This window comes from Artemia franciscana, chromosome 1 (assembly GCF_032884065.1).
Source record: "Artemia franciscana chromosome 1, ASM3288406v1, whole genome shotgun sequence".
NCBI lineage: Eukaryota > Metazoa > Arthropoda > Branchiopoda > Anostraca > Artemiidae > Artemia > Artemia franciscana.
The window spans coordinates 32,865,843-32,890,358 of NC_088863.1; the positions used below are offsets into that span (position 1 = coordinate 32,865,843).

Here is a 24,516-nt window from a genome sequence, read left to right on the forward strand (position 1 = left end):
GGTAATTTACAAGTTGCCAGGACAAAAATTAGTTGTCATTATTAGTTGAAATTAGTTGTCATTAACATGAAAGATATCTCCACTCCTAAAAAAAACAGACATAAATTCTTGAAATCTACTAGAAACACCACCAAATTGACATACACAGCTAAGAAGTAATGAAGTCATGGAAAACCACTGGAATCTGCCTAAACCTACAACAAATTGATACAAGAGGAAACCCGAGAAATAAATATCAGAAGAAAACACTAAAACTCTCTGTTTGAGAAGAAAGATTTGACCAACAAGAAGTTCACCACATACATAGTGCTGTCACAAGAACAGCGCGAATCAACAAGAGCTGACAAAAGAGCTTACTATTCTGATGTGGCCACCAATATGATAGAGCTGCATCAGAGAATATAATAAAGAAGCTATGTCAGTTAATTGGGCAAGATATTGGGGATAAGCAAGAAACAACCATCCCCTCACTTAAGGTGAAGGATGTTAAAATACTCATAAGCAGTGAGGAACATATCAAGAGATGGTGAGTACATTTCAATCAAACAGTTCGTGGTAACGAACTGTAGTAAGGAGCGACCCGGCTCAATAGTAAACGAAACTCTAAAAAACGAAGTTCATTAAAGTTAGTCTTACTCATCAAAAGTTACGAGCCTGAGAAAATTTGCCTTGTTTTGGAAAATAGGGGGAAACACCCCCTAAAAGTTATAGAATCTTAACGAAAGTCTCACCATCGCATTCAGCATATTTAATGACCCTACTATAGAAGTTTCAAGCTCCTATCTACAAAAATGTGGAACTTAGTATTTTTTGCCAGAAGACCAATCACGGGTGCGTGTTTATTTGTTTGTTTTGTTTTTTTTCCAGGGGTGATCGTATCGACCAAGCGGTCTTAGAGTGTAGCAGGAGGGCTCAATCTAACGGAAATTAAAACTTCTAGTGCCCTTTTTAAGTGACCAAAAAAATTGGAGGGCACCTAGGCCCGCTCCCACGGTCATTTTTCCCCCAAAGTCAACGGGTCAAAATTTTGAGATAGCTATTTTGTTCAGCATAGTCGAAAAGCATAATAACTATGTCTTTGGGGCTGACTTACTCCTCCGCAGTCCCTGGGGGTGGGGCTGCAAGTTACAGATTTTGACCAGCGTTTACAAACAGTAATGGTTATTTGGAAGTGTACAGACCTTTTCAGGGGGGATTTTTTGGTTGGGGAGGGAGGGTTGAGGAGAGGGGGCTACGTAGTAGGGTCTTCCCTTGGAGGAATTGGTCATGGGAGAAGGGAAATAGGATTTTCTAGCACTATTAAAAAAAAACAATGAAAAAATAAATATGAAAAAGTATTTTTCCATTGAAAGTAAGGACCAGCATTAAAACTTAAGACAAACAAAGATTATTACGCATATGGGGGGTTCATCTCTTCCTAAATACCTCGCTCTTTACGCTAAAGTATTTTTAGTAATTTCAACTATTTATTCTACAGCCTTTGTGATTCAGGGGTCAATCTTAAAGACTTGGGAGAAAATTAAAGCTTTAGTGTAAAGAGCGAGGTATTAACGATGGGGCAAACCCCCTCATATACATAATAAAAATATACGAATATAGAAGTTAGCTACGTAAGTTAATTTGTAAGTTACGTATATTTTTTACTAATGAAAACGTTCGTTAAAAATTAAGAATTCTAATTGCCTTTTTAAGTAACCGAAAAATTGGAGTTCAACTAGGCCTCCTCCCCCATCCTTTTTCTCAAAATTAAGAGAAAGGCATTTAGCAAAAAAAATACGTCAATTTCTTTTTAATTATTCATTTGCGGAGGGCAAAAATAAAACATGCATTAATTCAAAAACGTTCAGAAATTAAATGAAAAAAAACAAGTTTTTCAACTGAAAGTAAGGAGCGACATCAAAACTTAAAACGAACAGAGATTACTCCGTGTATGAAAGGGGCTGTTCCCTCCTCAACGTCCTGCTCTTTACGCTAAAGTTATTTACTTTTTTATAAAGTACAATTGAGAGAAAGAGTCAAACTTTAGCGTAAGGACCTTCGTTTTAAATTTTCGTAATCTTTGTTCGTTTTAAGTTTTAATGTCGCTCCTTACTTTCAGTTGAAAAACTTGTTTGTTATTTAATAGCAATTCAGACCCGGAGGTAATCATAGCCATAATCGACCATCTGGAGCTCCTCAGTCCCCCAAACCTTCCCAAAAACCAGGCTTATGAGAATGAAAGTTAAGACCCACCTTCCAAGGATGAAACTACCAATCAAACACCTTAAAAACTATGGTAGTCGAGGAATCAATGAGATCTAGTCAGCTACTGAAAGCTATATCCAAGACATTAGTAGATGAATGTCATAGTTTGATCACCAAGGTCTGGGAAAATGAGCATATCCCAAAGAATGGAAGACTTCAACAACCTTCCCTATCTTTAAGAAGGAAAGTATATGGATTGTATGAAGTACCAAGGAATATCTCTTATCCCTATTAGTGCTATGATGTTCATGGTCATTCTTTTAAAATAGATGAGATGCTAGAAACAGTCTTAACGCAACCAAATCAAGTAGGATCCAGGGTCAGCACAGGCTGCTGTGACCATATCTTTAGCCTGCAATAAGTTCTTGAGAGCCATTTTAAACATCAGCAGAAAACAATCCAAATCTTCATATGCTTCATAACTGCCTGATTTGTTCCACAGTGATGCAATATGGTGGGATGGTGGAATGAAGGAAAGGGGATTATGGGTATGGAGGAAATAGTAATAAGGGAAGAACCAGAACCAAGAAATACAGATATGGTGGACGTCTGGATCGATCAGGGTCACTAAAATTGTATAGACAGATAAAGGGTAGTTGGGGGGAGGAGGTATTTTGGAAGGCTGGGTTAAGTAGAGAGGATTTGAAGGATAATTTGGATTGGAGGGGAAATGGATTTTTGATTGGAGAGAAAAGAAAAAATCAAGGGAGAAAAGGGGAGAAGGTAGAATCTATTCCTTGTCCTATGTGTGGATCTCAGGATGAAAGTTTAATACACTTTGTGTGTGAATGTGTCGAATTGAATGAGTGGAGGCGAGAGATGTATGGTAAAGAAAAATTGAATGAGATATGGATGGTAGATAGAATGAAAGAAACAAATTTCCTGAGTATTAAAAGGATAGCAAGATTTGTAAGGATTGCAGCGGCACATCGGGAGCGTTTTCTCTAAATAGCATTAATTTAATTTAGTTAATTTGTTGTTTGTTTTTTGTTATGTAAATTTCCTATGGCCCACGGGTTTTTTCTGGAATAAATTATTATTATTATTATTATTATTATTATTATTATTATTATTATTATTATTATTATTATTATTATTATTATGGGAAGCAATGGGAAATTATGATGTACCAGAGAAGATTATCAGTCTGCTGAGGGTAACTATTCTAGAACAAAGGCCTAAGTCAGACTTATGGTGAGTTTTCAGATCTGATCCTGATTGAGGAGGGTGCATCTCAGGATTGTGTCCTCATCACCAACTGTCTTTTATTTCATTCTTAAAGTGTATCTTGAAAGTGCAGACAATGTGTACATGCTTGATGAAGCTCAGGCTATGGTCAATAGGATCGCAGAAAGGGCACTCTTAATTGGCCTCCAAAAACTGAAAATGTCTTAATGTCTACTGCTAACAGCAAGGAAGAAGAAAACAGGAGACAAAAAGAAGACTTGGCTCTTGACATTGAAGTCTCATCTTGAGCCAATAAGAGGGTTCCCAATATATGGCTGTTACTGGAAATAGTGGAGTCTACCATCCTTCAGCAAAACCTCTGGAAGGAAACAGGTTGTCAGCTACTGGGCACCACAATAAGTTTGGATACAGCTTGAATGTGTAACAAGTAAGCAAGTACAAGTCCATAAACTAGGATCAGGCATCTAAACTGAAAATTTATGGATCCCAGACAAATCATAAATTTCTTATACATATTCCCATAATGATGCAAGTTGCTCCTGCAATATAAATATGCATATTGGGCAGTACCCAATTTTGATGTAGATCTTAACTGGTGCATCATCAATACAGCATTTGAAAAATGTGGACTAAAAAACTGTGCCTTGTGACAGGTATGCAAAAAGTTCCAAAGCTGCCAGTAGCAAAATTCAAAAAGCTGCTGACACTTTAGCAGCACAACTTGTGCTTTGACAGCTTTTCTTTGAGCAAAAAGTATTTTTATTTGTAAAATTTGTAGAACAGTGACAAATACAACTAATTACAGCTTGCAGTTAGAAATATCAATGGCTTTCTAAATTACAATTAAAAATGTAAACTAATTCAGTGGCAAGCCATATACTAGGCATGAATATCATACTCAATAATTTCATATCTACTATTTTATCAAAATTACTATATCATATTTACTCTAATAATGATAGTGGAGTATAGTATTCAAAGTCTGAAGTAAACTGTATATAGCTTATTGCTGTTACTTTATGGATGAAGTTGTACACTCCAATGCTATTGGTATTATAAAAATAATGCATACCCAACTGCATGCTCAATACTCATTGATCACTATACTACAAATATGAAAAACACCATTTGATTTTCTGGGAGAACAATATTGATTGGCAGCCAGGCAGTCACATGCATTATGAAGCTGTGATATTAATTTTGACCTAATTTAATCCCCAAAATAAACAGGGAATTGCTGCTACATTGTAGTGTGGCTGTTTTAGACTACTAATCTTCCACGTACCAGCTTTCCCTTTACCTGCTTTAACTGTATGTACAACTTGATAGCTACCAGTCCTTTTAAGATTCTTTTAACCAATAAATAAACAGTTTTTAGAGATATTGGCTATTTATGCAAGATTTCGACAAATATTCACTTTCAGTTGAAAAGAAGTGGAGTAAGTAAAAACTTGTCCACATGGACAAAGGATAACAATAATTTAGTGTGAGCTAGTTTTAAAAAGCAGCAGTGTGAGAGCTCACTCACAAAGTTGGATAGTCAATTAATTCTCTAAATGCATGCTAAAGTCATTCTAATATACTAATTGAATTTGATACCAATTCTCTAAGATTACCGTTATCTTTTCTAGAGAACTGAATTCTCTAGGATTACCAATATCTTTGAAGCATTAAAGATCAAGATTGCATAATATATATAGGACATCAAGATCAAGATTGCAAGATTGCATATAGGACATAATGGTAATCATAAAGCAAGTGGAACATAGGGCTTTTCAGAGCCAAACCTGTCAACTACTTCACTAATGCAATTAAATTTCAGCTCTTCAGCTTCTTCTTCTGTTTCAGCAAACGAGGGGTTTTCAGTCGAGACTATCCAGCCCTTTTCCTTTTGATTTACTTTGTGAGATGAACAGAGCTACTCAATTGATTGCTTTTTATTTATCTTGAATCTGCTCAAATTTCTTTCTGTAAATCTTTAATTCTAGGAGTGAAAATATAAGAAGATAAACATTCACTTCTGAGCTCTGTGTGCAGGTATATTCAGATAGGCTCTTAGGTGATAGTGAAATTTTGGGATGTTTGAAGCACTTGAACAGTTTACATTGCAGGATTAATATGCTGACGTGCAGATGTCAGCATATTACATTCAAATAGGCAATGATCAATTGCTTCATTTTTTAAATTGCAATACCAACAAAGAGGAAAAGACAGAACACAGCCAATTGAATTACGGAACTGATAAGAAAACGAATGAAAATTTAGCCCAAATTCTTTGAAAAATTTTGGAAAGGTGCTTATCAGGGAAAGGCAATAAAATTGGATTATTCTTATTTAACAATACCTCAGATAATCTCCAGCGTAATATGTCTCTAATGGGGATTGGTCTCCCACTTGGCTGGTCAATATTTAAAGCATGTCTTGCAATTTCATCTGTGGCTGCCCACAAAATAAGTAAATCTTTTGTAGTACAATAAGAAAGGAATGCTTAGGATCTGCATATACGCTAGAAAAACGATCTAACCATGTTCTGTAATGGTTGAAAACTGCACTTTGTGACAAATTTTAAAAACCATCTGAATTCGCCGGATTAACCAAGTGTCCAAGCTGATCATATTTTCCGATCGTAAGTTCAACCAACCTGGTATAAACTATATTGCCCACAATGGCAGTCCATTTGTCAACTGGGTTTTACCTATTTGAGGTAATGAAAAAGCGTGAATTGAGATTATTCAAAAGCTTGTCTAAGCAGCTGCAAAAGTTCTGAGAAGTTGCAGCAGCAGCAGCCTCTAAAGCCATTCCTGAGAATCTCCCCACTTAGAAACCACATCGTTATCTATCATGGAACGCGTCCCTTCTGACGTCAGGGGTTCCTGGCGTAAAACCACGGGAATTCCATGGTATAAAAATTTGCGGATAAGGAAGACACCACGTTCAAGAAGCAAGGAAGCAGTTGAAAATCAACTGGATCATATGCTGACAGTTGTAACTTCATTTTGGGAAGGTCATCAATATATTTATTCAGTATATTCGTAATTTCCATACCTTTTGGAGTGAAAGGGAAAGGCTAGATGTAATTTCGTAAATGTCAATAATACCTTCAAAACTAAGTACAAAGTCGGCAGGAAATACATTATTTATATAATCATCAACATTTTTGCTGATTAAGCAACACATCAGGGGGAAGTTGTCCCTGAAAGTTTTGAAAACTTACACTGAGTATGTGGCAAACCTAGTGGAGGAATAGAACGGTGGCTTCTTGAAACTGACACCTTGTGTCTCAGCGAGGGTTATCATTGCTTCAAAACTTTTTTCCATAACCAATCTTTTTGTTACTGGTGGATATGAGGTCACAATGACCTGAGAACCACTGTGACAAGTTTTTGGGCATCTCCTTCAGACAATTCAATGCAATGCACTGGATCCCAGTTAAATTTATACCAGGGAGAATCATGGAAACCAATAAGCATTAAAAGATGAGTGAGCACATGAAGCATGAAATATTGTTCATCCATTGCACCACCTACAAGCTGCTGCTTGATATATTCTACCATCAAAGAGTGATGCTTCAAATCTTCAAACATAGCATGTGCTATGTCTAATCCTGTATGCTCACTAACGACTGGCAAGTCCACAACAAAAGAATCAGGATGTTCAGTGAGGAAAGAAATAATACCAACAATCTGGAACGTTTGCCGTATAGGCATCATCTTGTCATCTGTGAGATAAACAAAACAAGGCCTTTGATGGGAACCAATACTTTAGATCAGCTTAGGTATTTATGGATAGACATCCCCGTGACCTAAGAACCCTGGAATCAATTGGTTTAGTTTCGGTATATTGTTCTTTACTGTTTCCTGGACTTTAGCAGCAATCCAGAACAAAAGAACATCATATACAAAATTAGTGGACTAACAAAACCTACTGCCAAAATTTTCACTTCCCTAGTGTTTTAAACAGATCTTTTTGAAAATTTTACCCCTCCCCCTTCCATTTTCTCAGATATTAAGATACAATGTATATCTTTGAATTTGACTTGACCTTTATCATAAGTAGCCTATCGAGTTACTTTTTAAGTAACTTGGCTGTATTTCAGAAGAGACATCACCTGGTAAGAAAAAGAATATTAGACGTACGTTGCCCAGGCAACGTGAAGTGTTGCCTGGCGGCAACCTTTGTCCGGCTTCGCTGACTAAAGTGTTGCGAGAGCACGGTATGTTCAAACAAGAACGCAATCAGTTATCACATGACCAAAGGCTATTCCTCAGCGTTGAAAAAACAACTACAAAATAATATCAAAAGAAGGGACTAAATTGTCTTTGCAGCCAGTTGAACTTTATCCTTTTCAATTGTAGACATCATGACGGATGAAAACTTGGAACAACATCTTATATAATCTAGTTGGTATTATAAAGCTATCCGTAACTTTTCAGGATTAAAATACCATGGGTGACACCAACTATTACGAAACTACCTCATTATTTTACATTATCGTTTGTACCCATTGTGTAAACACTTAATTCTGTCAGATTTAAAGAGATCGAATACAATGTGCACCAATTAGCACAAATTTCTAGCCCAAGTAAACAGATCCTTACTTACAAGTCACTCTCCCGTGATAGACATCATGTTCACCAAAAATAAACAAATAGGTATACCAACTAGCAAAAGTTGCAAACCCCTCATCACTGAAGATGATTGTGGCCCAACAGCCGATTATTACTTACAAGTCCCCTACATGTCTTACCACTGGAACCAAATCGGTTCAGCCATCAAATACACCACAAACAAATAATAGGTACACCAACTAGCAAAAGTCGCAAACCCCTTATTGTCGAAGATGATTACGAGCTAACAGCCGTTTCTCGCCCAAAGTGAACCAATTCTTACTTAAAAGTCCCTCTCTTGTGATAGGCATCAAGTTCACCGGAAACAAATAAATGGGTACATAAACTAGCATAGTTGCAAACCCCTCATCGCTGGAGTTGACTGTAGCGTAACAGCAGATTATTAATTACAAGTCCCCTATATGTCTTACCAATGGAACAAAATTGGTTTTACCATCAAATACACTGGAAACAAATCATAGATAGACCAACTAGCAAAAGTTGCTAACCCCTCATTGCCGAAGGTGATTATTACCTAACAGCCGACTGTTGCTTACAAGTCCTCTATATGTCTCACAATTTGTATTGGCCTAAATATCGTTTCAGTGAGTACCTTATTACTGAAGTTGTCAACCCCTTGAAACTTTCAAACTGGTATACCTCATGAAGGAATTTTTGTACCAAAAATGGATGTCATATACTTCGATCAGCTCATCAAGAGCTATCGATTGCCATTGAAAAAAAAATTATGTCTGTCTTAGTTCAAAAGTTGATTTTTTTTTTTGCCGTAGGCCAACTTTCTAACGTCACCACTTAGAAAGGAGCAAAGGATAAGCTCCAATTTCTTTAGCAATGAGAGAACTTTTAAAGTTTATTAGGAACATCTGACACCATTTCTCTACCCCAATCCCAAGTCCGAAAAATCGAATGATAAACTCAGTTGAAATCACGAACAGAAATGGGTAGAAACAATAGATGGCAGCACTTTCGAACCCGTGGGAAAACGCCACAGTGTTACTTCTGTAAATTTTTCTATTTATCACTCAAAGAAGATATGTTGGCTGTGGGGCCGGGTAACTGCCGCATATATTTAACACTTATAGATTTTAGTCCATCTTCAATTTGAAAATAAGTGCCTGCCTGCTTGCTTGCTAGAATGGAGCTTTCCGCACAAAAGCAGAAACATGGTTTGATGAAACAAAAGCTTGGCTGCACAACTTCAGATACTCCTCTATGACATAGGCTATATAACTCCACTTCACTTCGCACACCATAGGCTCTGGCTCGTGGACAAGCAAAAACCACCCTTTTTGGCCCCAGGAAAGAGATATTCATCAATCTGGCCTGAGGTCCACACTTTTCGTAAAAACCGCACAGGTTAGACCCTTACCAGTTTCCGAGATAAGCTGAGATCGGCGGCATAGAAAAAAAAACGGGACAAAACCGAAGTGTTGCTCTCGCAACACAATAAAAGGGCTAATTAGAAAAAAATGAATCTTTTCAGAAATAGTAAACTGGATGAAGCTAATAAACTAAGAAAAGCAATTAAAAAGGAAATACATGAATCTGCTTGATCCTATTACAAGAATAAGGTTAAAGAATTGTTTACTGATAAACCAAAAAACTGGTATTCCAATGTAAGTTTTGTGGTAGGAGTCTAGGTCAGCTTGATTTCAACTAACCTGAATCCCCAGATTTTACTGCAAACAATCTTAACAGGTTCCTTGCTTCCATAATCCAGAGCCTTCTGGCATTGTCTTATCAATTACCAAATGATGATCACCCACCTTCTTTCCCCTCCATATCTCCATCTGAGATCAAAAGAAGAATTGGGAAACTACATAAAACAAGTGTTTACCCTTTAGATATATATCCTGTTTCCTGTTATTAATGCTTTCAGTGACTTTCTTTTAAAGCCCTTGTCTGTTCTTTTCAATAAGATTAATGAGTCTGGCCAGTATCCACAAATTTGAAAAAAGGGTTCCATGGCCCCCTTGAAAAAGAAAGAAGGAAAACCTGGTTTTGAAGTTGTTTGTCCTATGTCACTTACTCCTATATTCTTTAAAATATATGAAGGATTCCTTCCACATTGGCTAAAAGAAAAAATTCCACCTATTACTGACCAGAGAAAATTTGGGAACCTTGAAATCCATTTCTATTGCCCATTACCTTGTTCTTCTTATTGACTCAATTGGGAAAATTCTCAAAAACTTAATTGCTGGCTAAATTTAATTTCCATTGACCTTCAAAAAGCATTTGACCTTGTTAACCACAATATAATAGTTGAGAAACCCTAGCTGAATTCAGTATTGATTCTTTCCAGATTAAATTGGCTGCCTCCTTTTTATCAAGTAGATCACATGTAGTCAAATATCAGAACCAGTATTCCAATCCTCAATCAGTATTTCAGTACTATTTTCAGTCATGATTGATTGCCTTGCAAAGGAATTTCCTGACAGATGGAAATTTGTGGATGACCTAATGGTTGTTGAAACCTGCTACAAAAACCTAATAAGCAACCTATGACCATCCTCATTGATATTACTGACAATGCTGCTGACATAGACATGCAAATAAACTATAAATCTATGATAATGCCAATATGTTTCCTTAAAATCTCACCCCTTTTTTCAACCCTATTCCCCTAGATATTTCTGTGTTCTTTGTTAAATTACTAAGGGTCACAACTTCTTCTAATTTAAAGTGGGACATCAACATTAAAGATATTGTCCATAGAGCTACTGCAGTTATTTCTCTTCTTCAGCTCTTAAATATATTTAACATCCCCCCCCCCATCTCATTCCTTGAGAATTTATATTTCCTTTGTCTCTCTGCATCTTGGATATACTTGCCCTGTTTGGGATCCTTGCATCTTTCATGATGAATCAGAAAAAACTGAATAAATTTAAAAAAAAAAAGCCATGAGAATAATTTTCAAAGAAGCTAAGGTGCCATACTCACTCCTTCTTGAAAATACCAAACTAAAAACGCTTGAGCACAGAAGAAGTACATTATGCCTCCATTTTGCAAAAAAATGCAATAACGAACCCTCACATAGAAAACATTTTCTCCAATAGACACTCCCCACCCAGACACTGCCTGCCATGAACTGTTTCTGAACCTGTTCCTATCTTGTTCTCCATCTGTTACTTTACCTCCAGGTATGAAAAAACCTTTGTCTCCTTCATAAATACTTCATGGCGTCTTCAAGCTAAGAACAAATCTTCCAATTGCCCACTCTGCATGCCAGAAAAAGACAGGTGTGACTACTTCAGAGACCAATTTTCAGCCCCTAATTCCTACCTAGACAACACCTTTTGCCAGACCCTCAATAAGGAGCTCCAGTTTGCAGTTAAGGATATTGGCTTCCCAGCAAGGGTGTTTCCTCTTGCATCATTTCCCAGCAAGCCCTTCAGCAAGGTGTTTTCTCTTGCATCATTTCCTCTGTCTACAGTATGTACCATAAGCTCTTGGCTGTCATGCTGATCCCCTCTCCGTCCAGTACTTTTCCTTCTAAAGAAATGCAGAGTGTCAAGAAAGGCATATGTCAAGGTGGCAAAACTTCACCATCACTGTTTAATAACACTATCATCAAAGCACAACAAGTAATAAAGTCGTCATGCTTTTTCCATAGGATCAATCTATTGCTGCTAAACTTTGCTGAAGACATTCTTCATGTTTCTGGTTTGATATCTTTATTTTAACAAAATTACAACTCACTTGCAGTGGCATACAAGCAGATCAGACTTTCTTTCAATGGATCTAAAACAGAACTTCTTTTCTTCAATGGTTCAAAAAATGAGCTTTCAATTAACCTCTCCATTAAAATTGGTGACACTCTGACTAAACCCTGTGAGTCCCTTACCTATCTTGGCCTCCCTATTTCTTCTACATTGAAGGACACATGCTCGGCACTGACAAACCACTTCTGTTCCTGTCTACAAGTGTCTTATGGATTACTTGTTGCCATAAATACTGTTTCAACTGTCCTCTCCTTGCCCAGCTATACAATGCTTTTACTACCCCCCATCTGCTTGCTCTGGCTCCCTTCTGGAAAATATTCACAGCTACCAAAAAGAAAGCCATTTGTAGTGCATTCTACAGATATGCCAAGTTTCTCCTGCGTCTCCCTCTGTGGCCCAGCAATGCTGACATCTCCATGAAATACAAGGTCACCAACCCTTCCATGGCCATAGAGAGAACAATCTTCAAATTCCAATAACAATGTTTTAAGAGCCAACCACCCCTGGACTAGTGTTATTTTATAGTGTTTGTAGTTGGTGTATTTAATTTTTTTTTTTTCTTTTTTATACTCTGTCTCTTCTGTTTTTGACAGGCAATAAACTAATAATAATATATTTTATTTCACTTTCTTTTTTTGTTTTATCAGTTTTTTACCTTTCTGACATTTCACAGCTCAACAATATTTTTTTTTTTTACTAATGAATAGTTTTAACATTCTGATATTATTGTTTTTTGCATTATTACCCAGTTTTTTTAGTTTTTGTGCTTTTTGATGATTTTTTATGACTCCATAATGTGAATTTGGCCCTTTAGGGCTTGTGATAACAAGTTTTTGAGAATGAATACCTATCTATCTATCATATCTATCAACCTTTTTAGTCACCTAAAAATAGCACTAGAACTTTTGATTTCTGATTAAATAAGCCCTCTCCTGTTCTTCTTCATCTAGGATCACTGTCTTGAAACAATCCCCCCTCCACCATGCAAAAAGTGGGGTTGCAAAGTAGCAATGCTATTTGGCAGTTTTCAAATTTGTAGGGTCTGAAAATACCATTTTCATATAAAAAATAATTTTTGATCAAAGAAAAGCTGTCAAAACACCAGTTGTGCTCTGCAGTGCAAAAAGAGGGGTAGCATAGTAGCAATGCTACTTGGCAGTTTTCATCCTAGTAAAATTTGTTGGCAGATTTTGCCTGAAATTGCCAGTGCTTCCATTGTTGACTGTCACTTTCACTTGGCATAATTTGTCATTACTTTCCAAAGTTTTGTCTTCATTATTTACTATACATAAAAAACCAAAATAGGTGAATGTCTTTTGTAAATAGATCAATTTAACTTTGGAGCTCCCCACAAAAAAAATCCTTCTTCAAAAATCCATGGGTATTTAATAAAGGCATAGATCCAAAATTTTTGCAGGAACCAAGATAGTTTAGACAATGATTCATCAAAACTCGTTCTATATTGAATTGAAGGCTCAATGAGGCTTAGAAAATTTGGCCATTATATTGTGCTTGTTAAGGCATCTAACTCCCTATCCACAAAATGACCCACTGCCCCTCCTCTATAATAGCTAAAACACACTTATAAATCATTACATTATGAAGCAAATCAATTTAGTGAAATGAAGCATTAAAATAAATATAAGAAACATTTTTGTATAATAATATGGGAAGTATTACACTGTATCAATTCAAATGGATTAAGATAATTACTCTGCAGCAATTTTATTCAGGCTTAGTCTAAATGAAGAGATATTAATGCCTGTAACCCCCACCCCATGCACATATACCCTTTTATATATTAATGTGAAGGCTCTTGGAGTTAGACAATTTGGGTATTGACATTCACTCTATCAGGCATGTGATACCCCCTGGATACAAAATGACCTACATCCATCCTTCATAATAACTGAAGTACAATTATATATCATTGCACATAATTTCATGAAAAATCAAGTGAATCAACTCTTTGCCATTTATCTTATATGTACTAAACTATGTAACTTTTCAGGAATGAATGGGCCACAATGCAGCATTACTTTCTTTTCAACTGGGAAGCTAAATATATAGTATTTTGTAACTCATAAATTGGTTGCCCATCTCATGATTATAAATTAATGACAAATTTTACCATCTTTGGGGCAAATTATAGTTTAGTGGCCAAAAATAGCAGAAAATCACTTTCAAATTGCACAATCCTTTAAAGAGCACTGGAACTCTTAATTTCTGTTTGAATGAGACTTTCCTGATCTTTTAGGAATACTTGTTCAATATAATCATACCTGGGAAAAAAACATGCATCCATGATCTTTCTTCTGGAAAAAAAAGTAGAATTCCACATTTTTAAAGATGGAAGCTCCTCTGATGGTGTGATATCCATTAAGATTGCCTCACTATTTGGGGTGTTCCCCCCTTTCAAAACTCAGTCATATTTTCTCAGGTTCATAGCTTTTGAGGGTTACCATTAACTGTATTTCTTCTAACTTAAAGTAGAATATGCCTGTAGGGGCAAACCTAGGGTTTTGAGTTTGGAGGGTGTATATAAAAAATTGTTCTGTGTGATAACAGATTAAGATACACAACCAAACAAAGACAACAAAGATGCCCTAAGTCTTATATTTATTAATTTTTGTGTTGGTTTAATTTGACTGGTTTTAATCTTTTGAACTGACAATTTGAAGTATAATTATTGACAAACAAACAATTATCCATTCAGATTTTTTTTTTTTGGCATTCTATTCACTTTTTGTGTTTTTAATGACACTTTGACTCCCAAATTTGAATTTGGCCCTTTAGGACTTGAATCAGCATAAAAAGCTAAAAGTTTTCATACTTTAATTGTTATCAAATTCCTTTCTTAAGGATTACTAAAATTTCTTAGCTCCTTACTAACAGATCATTACAAAGAACTGCTGTATGTACAATAATCATTATAGAGCTTGTAACTAGAGATCTTATGCTAACTTAACCAATCTTTAAGTGCATGAGTAAGTTGGATGCTTTTTTGCATGTCATCTAAGGTCAGTGCCCTTTGGATGGAGAAGTGGAGCATATGCTCCAGATTATCTTTGTCAGAGATCATTAAGAATCTTATTGCATTCCTGAGTTATATTTTATATTAATGCACAATTACTGCTCTTAAGAAGGAAAAACATTAAGAAAGCATTTCTCAGATTATAATACACATAAATCATTATAGTACCAGTAACACATTTTGAAGCCACTTTTACTTTGCCTTAACCCCGGCCTCCTAATGTGCAAATATATAGCCTAGCACAAAGTAGACATTTCCCTTGTGTTTTTCTGTTGCTTGGTTTTGTATCAAGAAGCCCAATAAATACATTTATTGGGCTATACATCTTCACATTAGGGGAGGGTGTTGAAGGTTAAGCATAGTGGAAGCAACTTCAAAATGTGATAACTACAATTTTTTAAATTAAGAAGTAAGAATTGTTTTTTTTATTTATTTATTAAAGCCAAATATGGTAAGCTTTCAAGCTTGTCGCAAATAAACATAATAAATAGAAGTTAAGACAATAATGACAACATAATACACACATACAAATCAATGAAAATAACGACTACAACAAACACTGACAAATAATACTATAAATTATTTAAAAATGATTTACTTTGAAAATTTGTTTCTGCTAGTCTTGTTTTGAATCTGTTTATGTCATCTGTTAGAAATGTTTTAGGTGGAAGGTCATTCCATGGCTTCCACACCCTGCTGTAAAATGAATATTGGCCTATTTTCCTTTTTGAAAGTGAGGGGTACAATTTATGTGGGTGATAACGGGTCCTGTTAGTGTCATTAAATGTGAAGAACTGTGATGTACTTATATTATCAATGCCTTTGATTATACGGAATGTGTTTATAATGTCTGCCCTATCCCTTTGGAATTGAAGACTTGACAATCCTAGCCTGTGCAGTCTATTTTCATATGGCAAATGTTTCAAATAATGTACAAGCTTAGTTGCTCTTTGCTGTATTTTTTCAACCCTTGCTCTGTCATTTTTATTCAATGGATACCATACTGACGCATTGTATTCAAGTATTGGTTGAACTGTTGATTTATAAATGGCAATGAATGAATGGAGATTAAACTTACGGAAATTCCGTCTAAGACATAATAGCTGATAGTTTGCCTTACGAGTTACTTCAGAGACATGCTTGTCAAACCTAAGACTAGAATCAAAATGAACACCAAGGCCACAGACATTTTCAACAGGTAAGATTGAATGTCCAGCAAGATGGTATTGGTAACTTTGTTCTACTTTGCCAAAGTAATGGACAACCCTACACTTATTTTCGTTGACAAACATGGAGTTAGCATTACACCAATTGTGCACTGCATCCAAGTCTTTTTGAAGCAATGAAGCTTCATCTGAATTTGTCAAGGAGCAGTAGAGCTTTGCATCATCTGCAAACATTTTAATTGTGGAATGGTGGACAACAAGAGGCAAGTCATTGATGAAAAGGCAGAAAAGTACTGGACCAAGGCAACTATCTTGTGGAACACCACTTAAAACTATTTCAGCAGAGGACAAAGCATCACCTACAATCACTTTCTGTGCCCTGCCTGTTAAATAATCACCAATCCAATTCAAAGTTCTGGCACCAAGGTGATATGCCTCACACTTTTGAAGTAAAAGCAGAATGGAAATTTTATCAAACGCCTTAGAAAAATCTATATAGATGCAATCAAACCTGAGACCTTCATCTGCCATCCTATGGAAGTCAGCAATTACTTCCAAAAGCTGTGTATTACATGAACATTTTTTTTACAGAAACCGTGTTGAGATGGATGCCAAAGAAGATTTGATTCAAAAGATTTTGTATTCTCTTGACAATTAGTTTTTCCATAACTCTGGAAAAAATTGAAGTGTTCCAGTTCCAAAAATTGTAGGGAGGTATATGGACTAACAACAAGTCCTTTCACCTCTTTGACTTCTTCTTCAGAAAAACTAGCTACTGGAAGCACTATTCTCCTCCAGTCTGCAAACAATGGATATATACGATTATGAACAATAATACACTGTTATTGATTGTGGGAAGTGCGAGTACCTGAGCTACCTGTCCCCAGCAGTTTAAGGCACTAGGCCGGCCGGTACCAATATGGCTCTTCCTACTCATTCCTGCTCTCTTCTTCACAATCAAAAACTATGGATAAATTGCGTCCCTTTAAAAATTGACTTCTTCAAGCTTTAATCTTTATTAAACAATATTTCTCTTCTTTAAGGTATCAATTGCTGCCTTAAATATCTTACAATCAATTTCCCATGGCAGGTTAGAATCCAGGATAGCTGTATAAGTATTTGGAATCTTAGCCAAGGAGCAGAAACGCTTAAGAGCAACAGTCTCCTCACTCTGAGCCTGGCAATCAAATAAAATATGCTGGATTGTTTCCTCTGTTGAGAAGCAGATTCAGCATAAAGGGGAATGATGTAGCTTCCAATTAAATAACAAGCTATTTAGAAGTAGGGCACCTGATTTCAGCTGGTAATATAGCACTGTATTTAATCTTGTATGAAATGGAGATAACATTAATGTACTGTGATTAACTTTGGATCTTTGCCTGATAATATCTCGTGAATTGAGGTCAGGGAAGGACTAGGAGATAACATGGAAGCCTTTGCTGCTAGAGAATCAGCCATATCATTATATTTTATACCTTTATGACTAGGAACATGTTGAAAATAAACTTGATCTTAAGATTAAGAAGCCTTGATTTTAGGACCTTGATTAGATAAGAACCTTGATCTTAAGATTAAGAAGCTGTCTTCTAATATTATATAAATCTTTATCATTAGCAATTCTATTAATATTTTGGATCAGTAGTAATGCTGACTTAGAGTCGGAGAGACAGAGTATATTTTCAGATTCAATGTTATAATTTATAAGTGCATCCAAGGCCAGGCGGATGGCACATAATTCAGCAGACAAGACAGAAGATCCCAATGGGAGAGGAGAATAAATGTTCAAATTCAGGGATGGGATACATGCTCCTGCTCCAGCTCTTTCCCTCTGGACAGATCCATCTGTATATATTTTTCTATAGTTGGGGTAAGCCTTTGAGATGTGTTCAGCCAAAATAGTCTGGATCTCATAATTAGGAATCAAATCTTTAGTAATAGAGATAAGTTCTACTTGACAGCTTGGAGGACTCATTTCCCATGGGGGGGGACTCAGTAAAGGGGAATGCATAAAGCGAATGTTGATTCCAGTTTGGGACCTCCAGTTGAAACTGATTCCATGATGAATGGGCATTGGGACAGGCTGACTTCTCAGCAAAGATATGTGTATATACAGCATGCTTGGCTCCATAAGCCTGGATTTGCGAGAAATACTTTATCCTTAGACTAGATGCTCTTTCACTTAGGGACACCAATCCCGACAGTGTTCTTAACTTTGACAGAGGAGTATGCTTATGCACACCCAAAGCTATTCGAATAGCAGAATTTTGTAAAGATTCAAGGATTTTGAATGAAGATGGGGAACAAGCTGAAAATATTTGAATCCCATATTCTATATTTGAACAAATATATAATTTGTAAAAATCCAAAATAATTTTTGGGTGACATCCCCACTTACTTCCAGCAAGTCTTTTTAGAATACAAAGTCTCTGAATAATCAGAGATTTCAAAGAATTAATATGTTCATGCCACTGCATTTTAGAATCCAATTTTCAGTGGATTAGGAGGATCTAGAGTACCATTAGTAAATATAATGGCTTTAGTTTTACTGATTGATATTGGGAAGCCAAATGCTAAAGAGAATCTCTGGACTAAACTTATATCCTGTTGAATAAGGCTTTGAAGAAGGCTAATATCCCTTCCTGACTTCCAAATGATCAAATCATCTGCATAAAGGCCAAATGATGCACAAGATACTTGAAATTCAGAATATCAGTGTTTGATATTGGTCTATAGTTTTTAAATTGTGTTTTTGTGCCACTTTTAAACAGGGGTTTAATTATTGCTTTTTTCTATGCCAAAGGGCAAGTACCAGACGCCAGACACAGATTATACAAATGTGTCAGTGGTTCAGTGAGTACTGTTGCAAGCTCTTGGATCATATGGTTTGAAAATTCATGAATGTCTGGTGATTTATTTGTGTCAAGATGCTTCAAGGCCTCAAAAACTTGTTGATGAACATGTTGATTTTCTTAACATGTTTCCTTCTCAAGAGTTGTAATTGTGCATTAATACCTTCTATGTACCTATGCTTTGTCAACTAATTTCAAAGATAGCAAAAAGTGACTAAACTAGAATTTCACAATTGCTACTGTTGTGACTGTACCCTGCTTACTGCCTGAATATGATACTAAGCTGGTGTATATAAAAGTTAATTGATCTCCATCCCTTTAAAATCACCATTATGAACCAATTTCTTGGGAAACAGTTTTGAACCATAAATAAATGACCTAATGGTAAAAGTCTAGAATAGCAGCACTTCAAAAAGAGAGATACTAGAACATAAGGATATTGTAAATTTTATCTTCATTTTTGATTACATTATTGAAAAATTCATACCCAGCTCTCCTCTCTTGGTCTCATACAGCCTTATGCTATTTAAAAAAATGACCAAAAAAATGATTGAATTCTACTTTCATAATATGAAGCAAGTATCAATGAATCATATTTCCTCTTTTTGATTCAGTTTTCATCAATTATTGTGGGTTGTTTTTGTTTTTTTTTGAAAACCTAGGACTAGGCCTATATGAGACATAAGAGAAGGCTGGGGATGAATTGTCAAATGTGTAAACACAAACAATAAAAATGAACATAATACCAGCAATGTAAAAATATCTTCCTTTTTCTAGTAGGCTATGTCTCTTCCTTACCTTTACCTGATATTAGATAAAAAAAAGTTTTTTTAACTACAAGTAAGGAGCAACATTAAAACTTAAAAAAGACAGAAATTATTCCATATATAAAAGGAGTTGTCCCCTCCTCAATGCCCCACTCTTTATGTTGAAGTTTGACTCTTTCTCACAACTCTACTTTTTAAAACAATAAAAATGCTTTAACATAAAGAGCAAGGTGTTGAGGAGGGGACAACCCCTTTAATATACATAATAATTTCTGTTTGTTTTAGTGTCACTCCATACTTGCAGTTATAAAAACTTATTTTCTTATTTAATTTCTGAACATTTTTGAATTAATGCATGTTTTGATTTTGGCTCACTGCAAATGAACAATTAAACCAAAATTTGCATATTATTTAGTTTTTTTGCTAAATGGCTTTCTTATAGTTTTGATCAGAAAATTTTGATAAAAAAAAGATAGAGTGAGGGAGGAGGCCTAGTTGCTCTCCAATTTTTATTTACTTAAAAATGTAACTATGTTTTTTATTTTTTTACAAACATTTTTGTTAGTAATAAACACACATACCTTATGAATTAACTTATGTAATGAACTTCTATATTTGTGTATTTTATTATGTATATAAGGGGTTTTGCCCCTTTGTCAATACCTTGCTCTTTACAGTAAAGCTTGAATTTTGTCCCAAATCCTTAAGAATGACCCCTGAATCACAAAGACCATAGAATAAATAGTTAAAATTACTAAAAATGCTTTAGCGTAAAGAGCAAGGTATTGTAGAGGAGACAAACCCCCTTATATATGTAATATTTTGTCTGTTTTAAGTTTCAATACTGCTCATTACTTCTTGTTGAAAAAAAATTGTTTATTTTCTCATTATTTTTTTTTATTAATGCTAGAAAATCCTGCATCCCCTTCATGAAAATTCTCTTCCCTTATGACAAATAAGGAAAGATCCTTCCACATAGCCCCCTCCCCCACCCCAACACAAAAATGTTCCCCTGAAAATATCTGTGCACTTCATAATAACCATTACCATATGTAAGCAATGGGCAACATTTGTAACTTGCAGCCCCTCCCCTAAGGACTGTGGAAGATTAAGTCATCCCCAAAGACATAGTTATTAGGTTTATGAATATACTGAACAGAATAACTATCTCAAAATATTGATCCAGTGACTTTGGGGGGAAAATGGGCATGGGAGGGGACCTAGTTACCCTCCATTATTTTGGTCACTTAAAAGGACACTAGAACTTTTAATTTCTGTTAGAATAGGCCCTCTTGCAACATTCTAGGACCACTGGGTTGATATATTCACCCCTGGGAAAAAAACAAATAAACATATATCCATGATCTGTCTTCTGGCAAAAAATACAAAATTCCACATTTTTGTATATAGGAGCTTGAAACTTCTACAGTAGGGTTCTCTGGTATGCTGAATCTGATGGTAATATTTTGCTAAGATTCTATGACTTTTAGGGGGTGTTTTCCCTTGTTTTCTAAAATATGGCAAAGTTATTCAGATTTGTTACTTCTGATGGGTAAGACTATGTTAAAATTATATTTAAATCAGCATTAAAATGCAATTCTATTGATGTAACTATTGGTATCAAAATTCAGTTTTCTAGAGTTTTGGTTACTATTGAGCCAGGTTGCTCCTTACTACAGTTTGTTACCATGAACTGTTTCATAATTATCTTCTTACTAGCAAACTAATTATTTATACAAAAATTCTGTCTTTGCTGACTTTAATTAAGCAACAATGATAATCTGTACAGAATAATAGGCCTACAGTCTAAAAATAAGAGAATCAAGAATATTAGCAAAAAATATGCCTATTAAAACTGGATGAATAGATCTTCATAAGACTATACTTTAGCTACTTATTACTAACTTGGAAAGGGGATAGGCTAAGAAAATGAAACTTTCAGTAATTGATCCAAGCCAAAATACACTCTGGATAGGTATTGTCAAGCTTCTATGTTAACTCTCTTCTGATTTATAAGTTGTAGAAAATTGCCAACTTGACAGGTCTATTGAAATTTTGACAAAACAACATTCTAACTTAATTTTAAGATACAAGTTGTTTTTTCTCTGGATTTGGTTATGAGAATGCAATTCCTGTTATTTGAGTAGCCTAGAACTTTAAACCATATCAAAGTTTTTTTTTCAAAATTTAGGAAATGTAGACTATTTGCAGATCTTTGAAACCTGGTAATTGGGATTGAGTGAAGTTGTGAAACTGAAAATAGTTTTTTTAGGCCTGCATCTAAGCATAAGATGTATTTTGAAAAATCTTACTTTTATAGCACACAAATTTTTAAAGGTCAGGGCTCTCTGGAGGGAGGATGGAGTTTCCACCCTACAAAATGGGATACCACCAGATGGCTAATTTAACAGTGTATATATATACAAATCTTTAAATTACCCAACCAGCAGGTATTATAAGCACATGAGCCCAGCTGGACATAGCCTAAGGAAATCAGTTAAGAAAACAATCAATATGCAGAATAGCTCAATCATAGTGGGCACATTTGCAGGGGTGGAACCTTTGTCTTCACTTCTTCCCTTGTTTTTCTAAGAAATTCATGAATTTCTCAGAGCTTATATATATTGACTACCTAGTATATACCCCCCCTAATGTGCAAATATGTACCCAGAATTGTATTGTGAATGTAGATATAAGATTCATTTGCATCACAAACGAACTTTACACCAATGTTGGCTATATGGTGGATGTCCCTTCAAAATACCTTCCCAGAACATATGCCTAGGCTAATTTAGTCTGTTGAACCATAACAGAAAGTTTCCTTTTCCTAACATAACTCCTTTCCAAGATAACAAAAAGTAGCTACACTAGAGTTTTACCTAGACGTTTGTTTATCAATTAAGCCAGATTTAGCATGACTAACCAGCAGCATCAATAGAATTTGGTACTCTGAGTGTCCTGACTGATTTTCCTGACGCCCTTGAAGAACCTGCAGCATATCTGCTAGTATTTTTTCTCGTTCTCCTTGTGGTAATCTGGGGAGTATTAGATCCTGAGTTTGGCATTGCCAAATACAAAAGGTCTATCAAATTATTTTATTCCTTTACGCCATTTATTAGTAAATTTAATGATGATGGTGAAAATTTTATTTGCAGTGTTTAAATTACACAAAATTAGCTAGAAGTTAAGGGAACAATATTCAGAATATAATTTCGGCTCATAAATATTGTTTTTGACATCATCTTACATAACTGACTTCCTGTGTAATATAAAAGCTGACTTGAGGAACCATTAGTATAACAGAATAGAAAATATGAGGAAATACCAGCTTTTGGCTCTACCACAGCAGTTGTTGTGCTGTGTTACCCAACATTGTAAACTTCGTTGGATACTTTCACAGCTGTTTGATGTGTAGGTCCCCATCCTCTTTGGAACTATATAAAACCAAATTATTTTCATTTCAATAAAAATATGATAACCAATCAATATATTTAAAAGACTAAATTTTTCACTATCCCACCAATCTGTACACACAAATTATATCGACGGCAGTCATATTTTTTCATTTTTTTATAACAGCCGTGCATTTCTATCATCTCGTTGAGCACCTGTCATAATAAAACAGCATTCAAAAATTTTAAGATGCTTATGCGAACGCTTCAGTAAGAATAAATATAGATAAACAAATTTTTATAACTAAAAGTAATGAGCAATATTAAAATCCAAAACGAACAGATATTATTTAGTATATGAAAGTATTGCCCTCCTTCTCAATATCTTGCTTGCTCTTTGTGCAAAAATCTTTAGCACTTTTACAAAACTTTCTATTCTATTTAACCTTTGTTTCAGTAGCCGTTCTCAAGAAATTGGGACAAAGAGTCAAACTTCAAGGTAAAGAGCAAATCTTTGAAAAGAAGGCGACCCAGTCATATACGGAATAACTTCTGTTCATTTTGAGTTTTAATTTTGCTCCATACTTTCAGTTAAATAACTTGTTTTTTTTTAATATTTAGTTTATGATCCTTATTAAAATAATGCTTGTAAATATGGACCAAACTCCGTGAAATATTCCCCTCCTCTCAGGAACAACTCCTCTGTGGAAATTTCCTCCATTTGAAATACATCCTCTCCCCCGTAAAATTCCCTCCAGACAGTTCAATCTTCGCTGAAACACTCCCCCTCTCTTAAAATCTCTTTCAGATGCTTCAGCCTGAAAAATTCTCCTTAACATACTTCTACATGAAAAATACTATAATTTTTAATCGTTTTCTCGATCAATTTGAAAATCCCCCTTGCTTGGAAATTTTTTCCTGGAAATCAAAACACGTTGAACATTCCCTCGTACAGGAAATCGTACAGGAATTTTGTCCAATTCCCCTTGGAATATTCACTTCCCGGTGTTTTCCCTCTTCAAGGAATATTCATCCTATAGAGACCCACCCCAAGCACTAAATCCCCTCCCCGAGAAAAATGTCTGTATACTTCCCAGTAACAAATACTATACGTGAACAAAGGGCAAATTTTATAACTTAAAGGCCTCTCCCCAAAGACAGTGGGAGATCACTTTACCCCTAAATATCTAATTATCGGATCTTTCAACTACACTGAAAAAATGGCTATCACAAAATCATGATTGGATTACTTTGGGGAAAAGGAGCGTGGGAGGGGGACTAGTTGCCCTTCAATCTCCTTGGTTCCTTAAAAAGGACACTAGAACTTTTAATTTCTGTCTGAAAGCACCCTCTCCCGATCTTATAGGGCTATTATTTTGAGACGATTATCTCTGAAAAATAAATAAATAAAAACGAATTCATGATCTTTCTTCTGGAAAATAAATGCCAAACTCCAAGTTTTTGTACATAGGAGCTTCAAACTTGCACAATAGGGTTCTCTGATATGCTGAAACATTTTGAATTGG

At 35.4% G+C, this 24,516-nt stretch overlaps 1 protein-coding gene across 1 annotated transcript in view; it reads right to left on the reverse strand.

Moving 5' to 3' along the window:
* Positions 1-22,754, reverse strand: part of LOC136028840 (F-box only protein 11-like) — a 75,717-nt gene extending 52,963 nt beyond the window's left edge. The window contains exon 1 of the mRNA XM_065706770.1: positions 22,522-22,754. Within this exon, the coding sequence (XP_065562842.1) occupies positions 22,522-22,663 (142 nt within the window). The 5' untranslated portion in view covers positions 22,664-22,754. The remainder of the gene's footprint in view (positions 1-22,521) is intronic.
* Between the last annotated feature and the right edge of the window lie 1,762 nt (positions 22,755-24,516).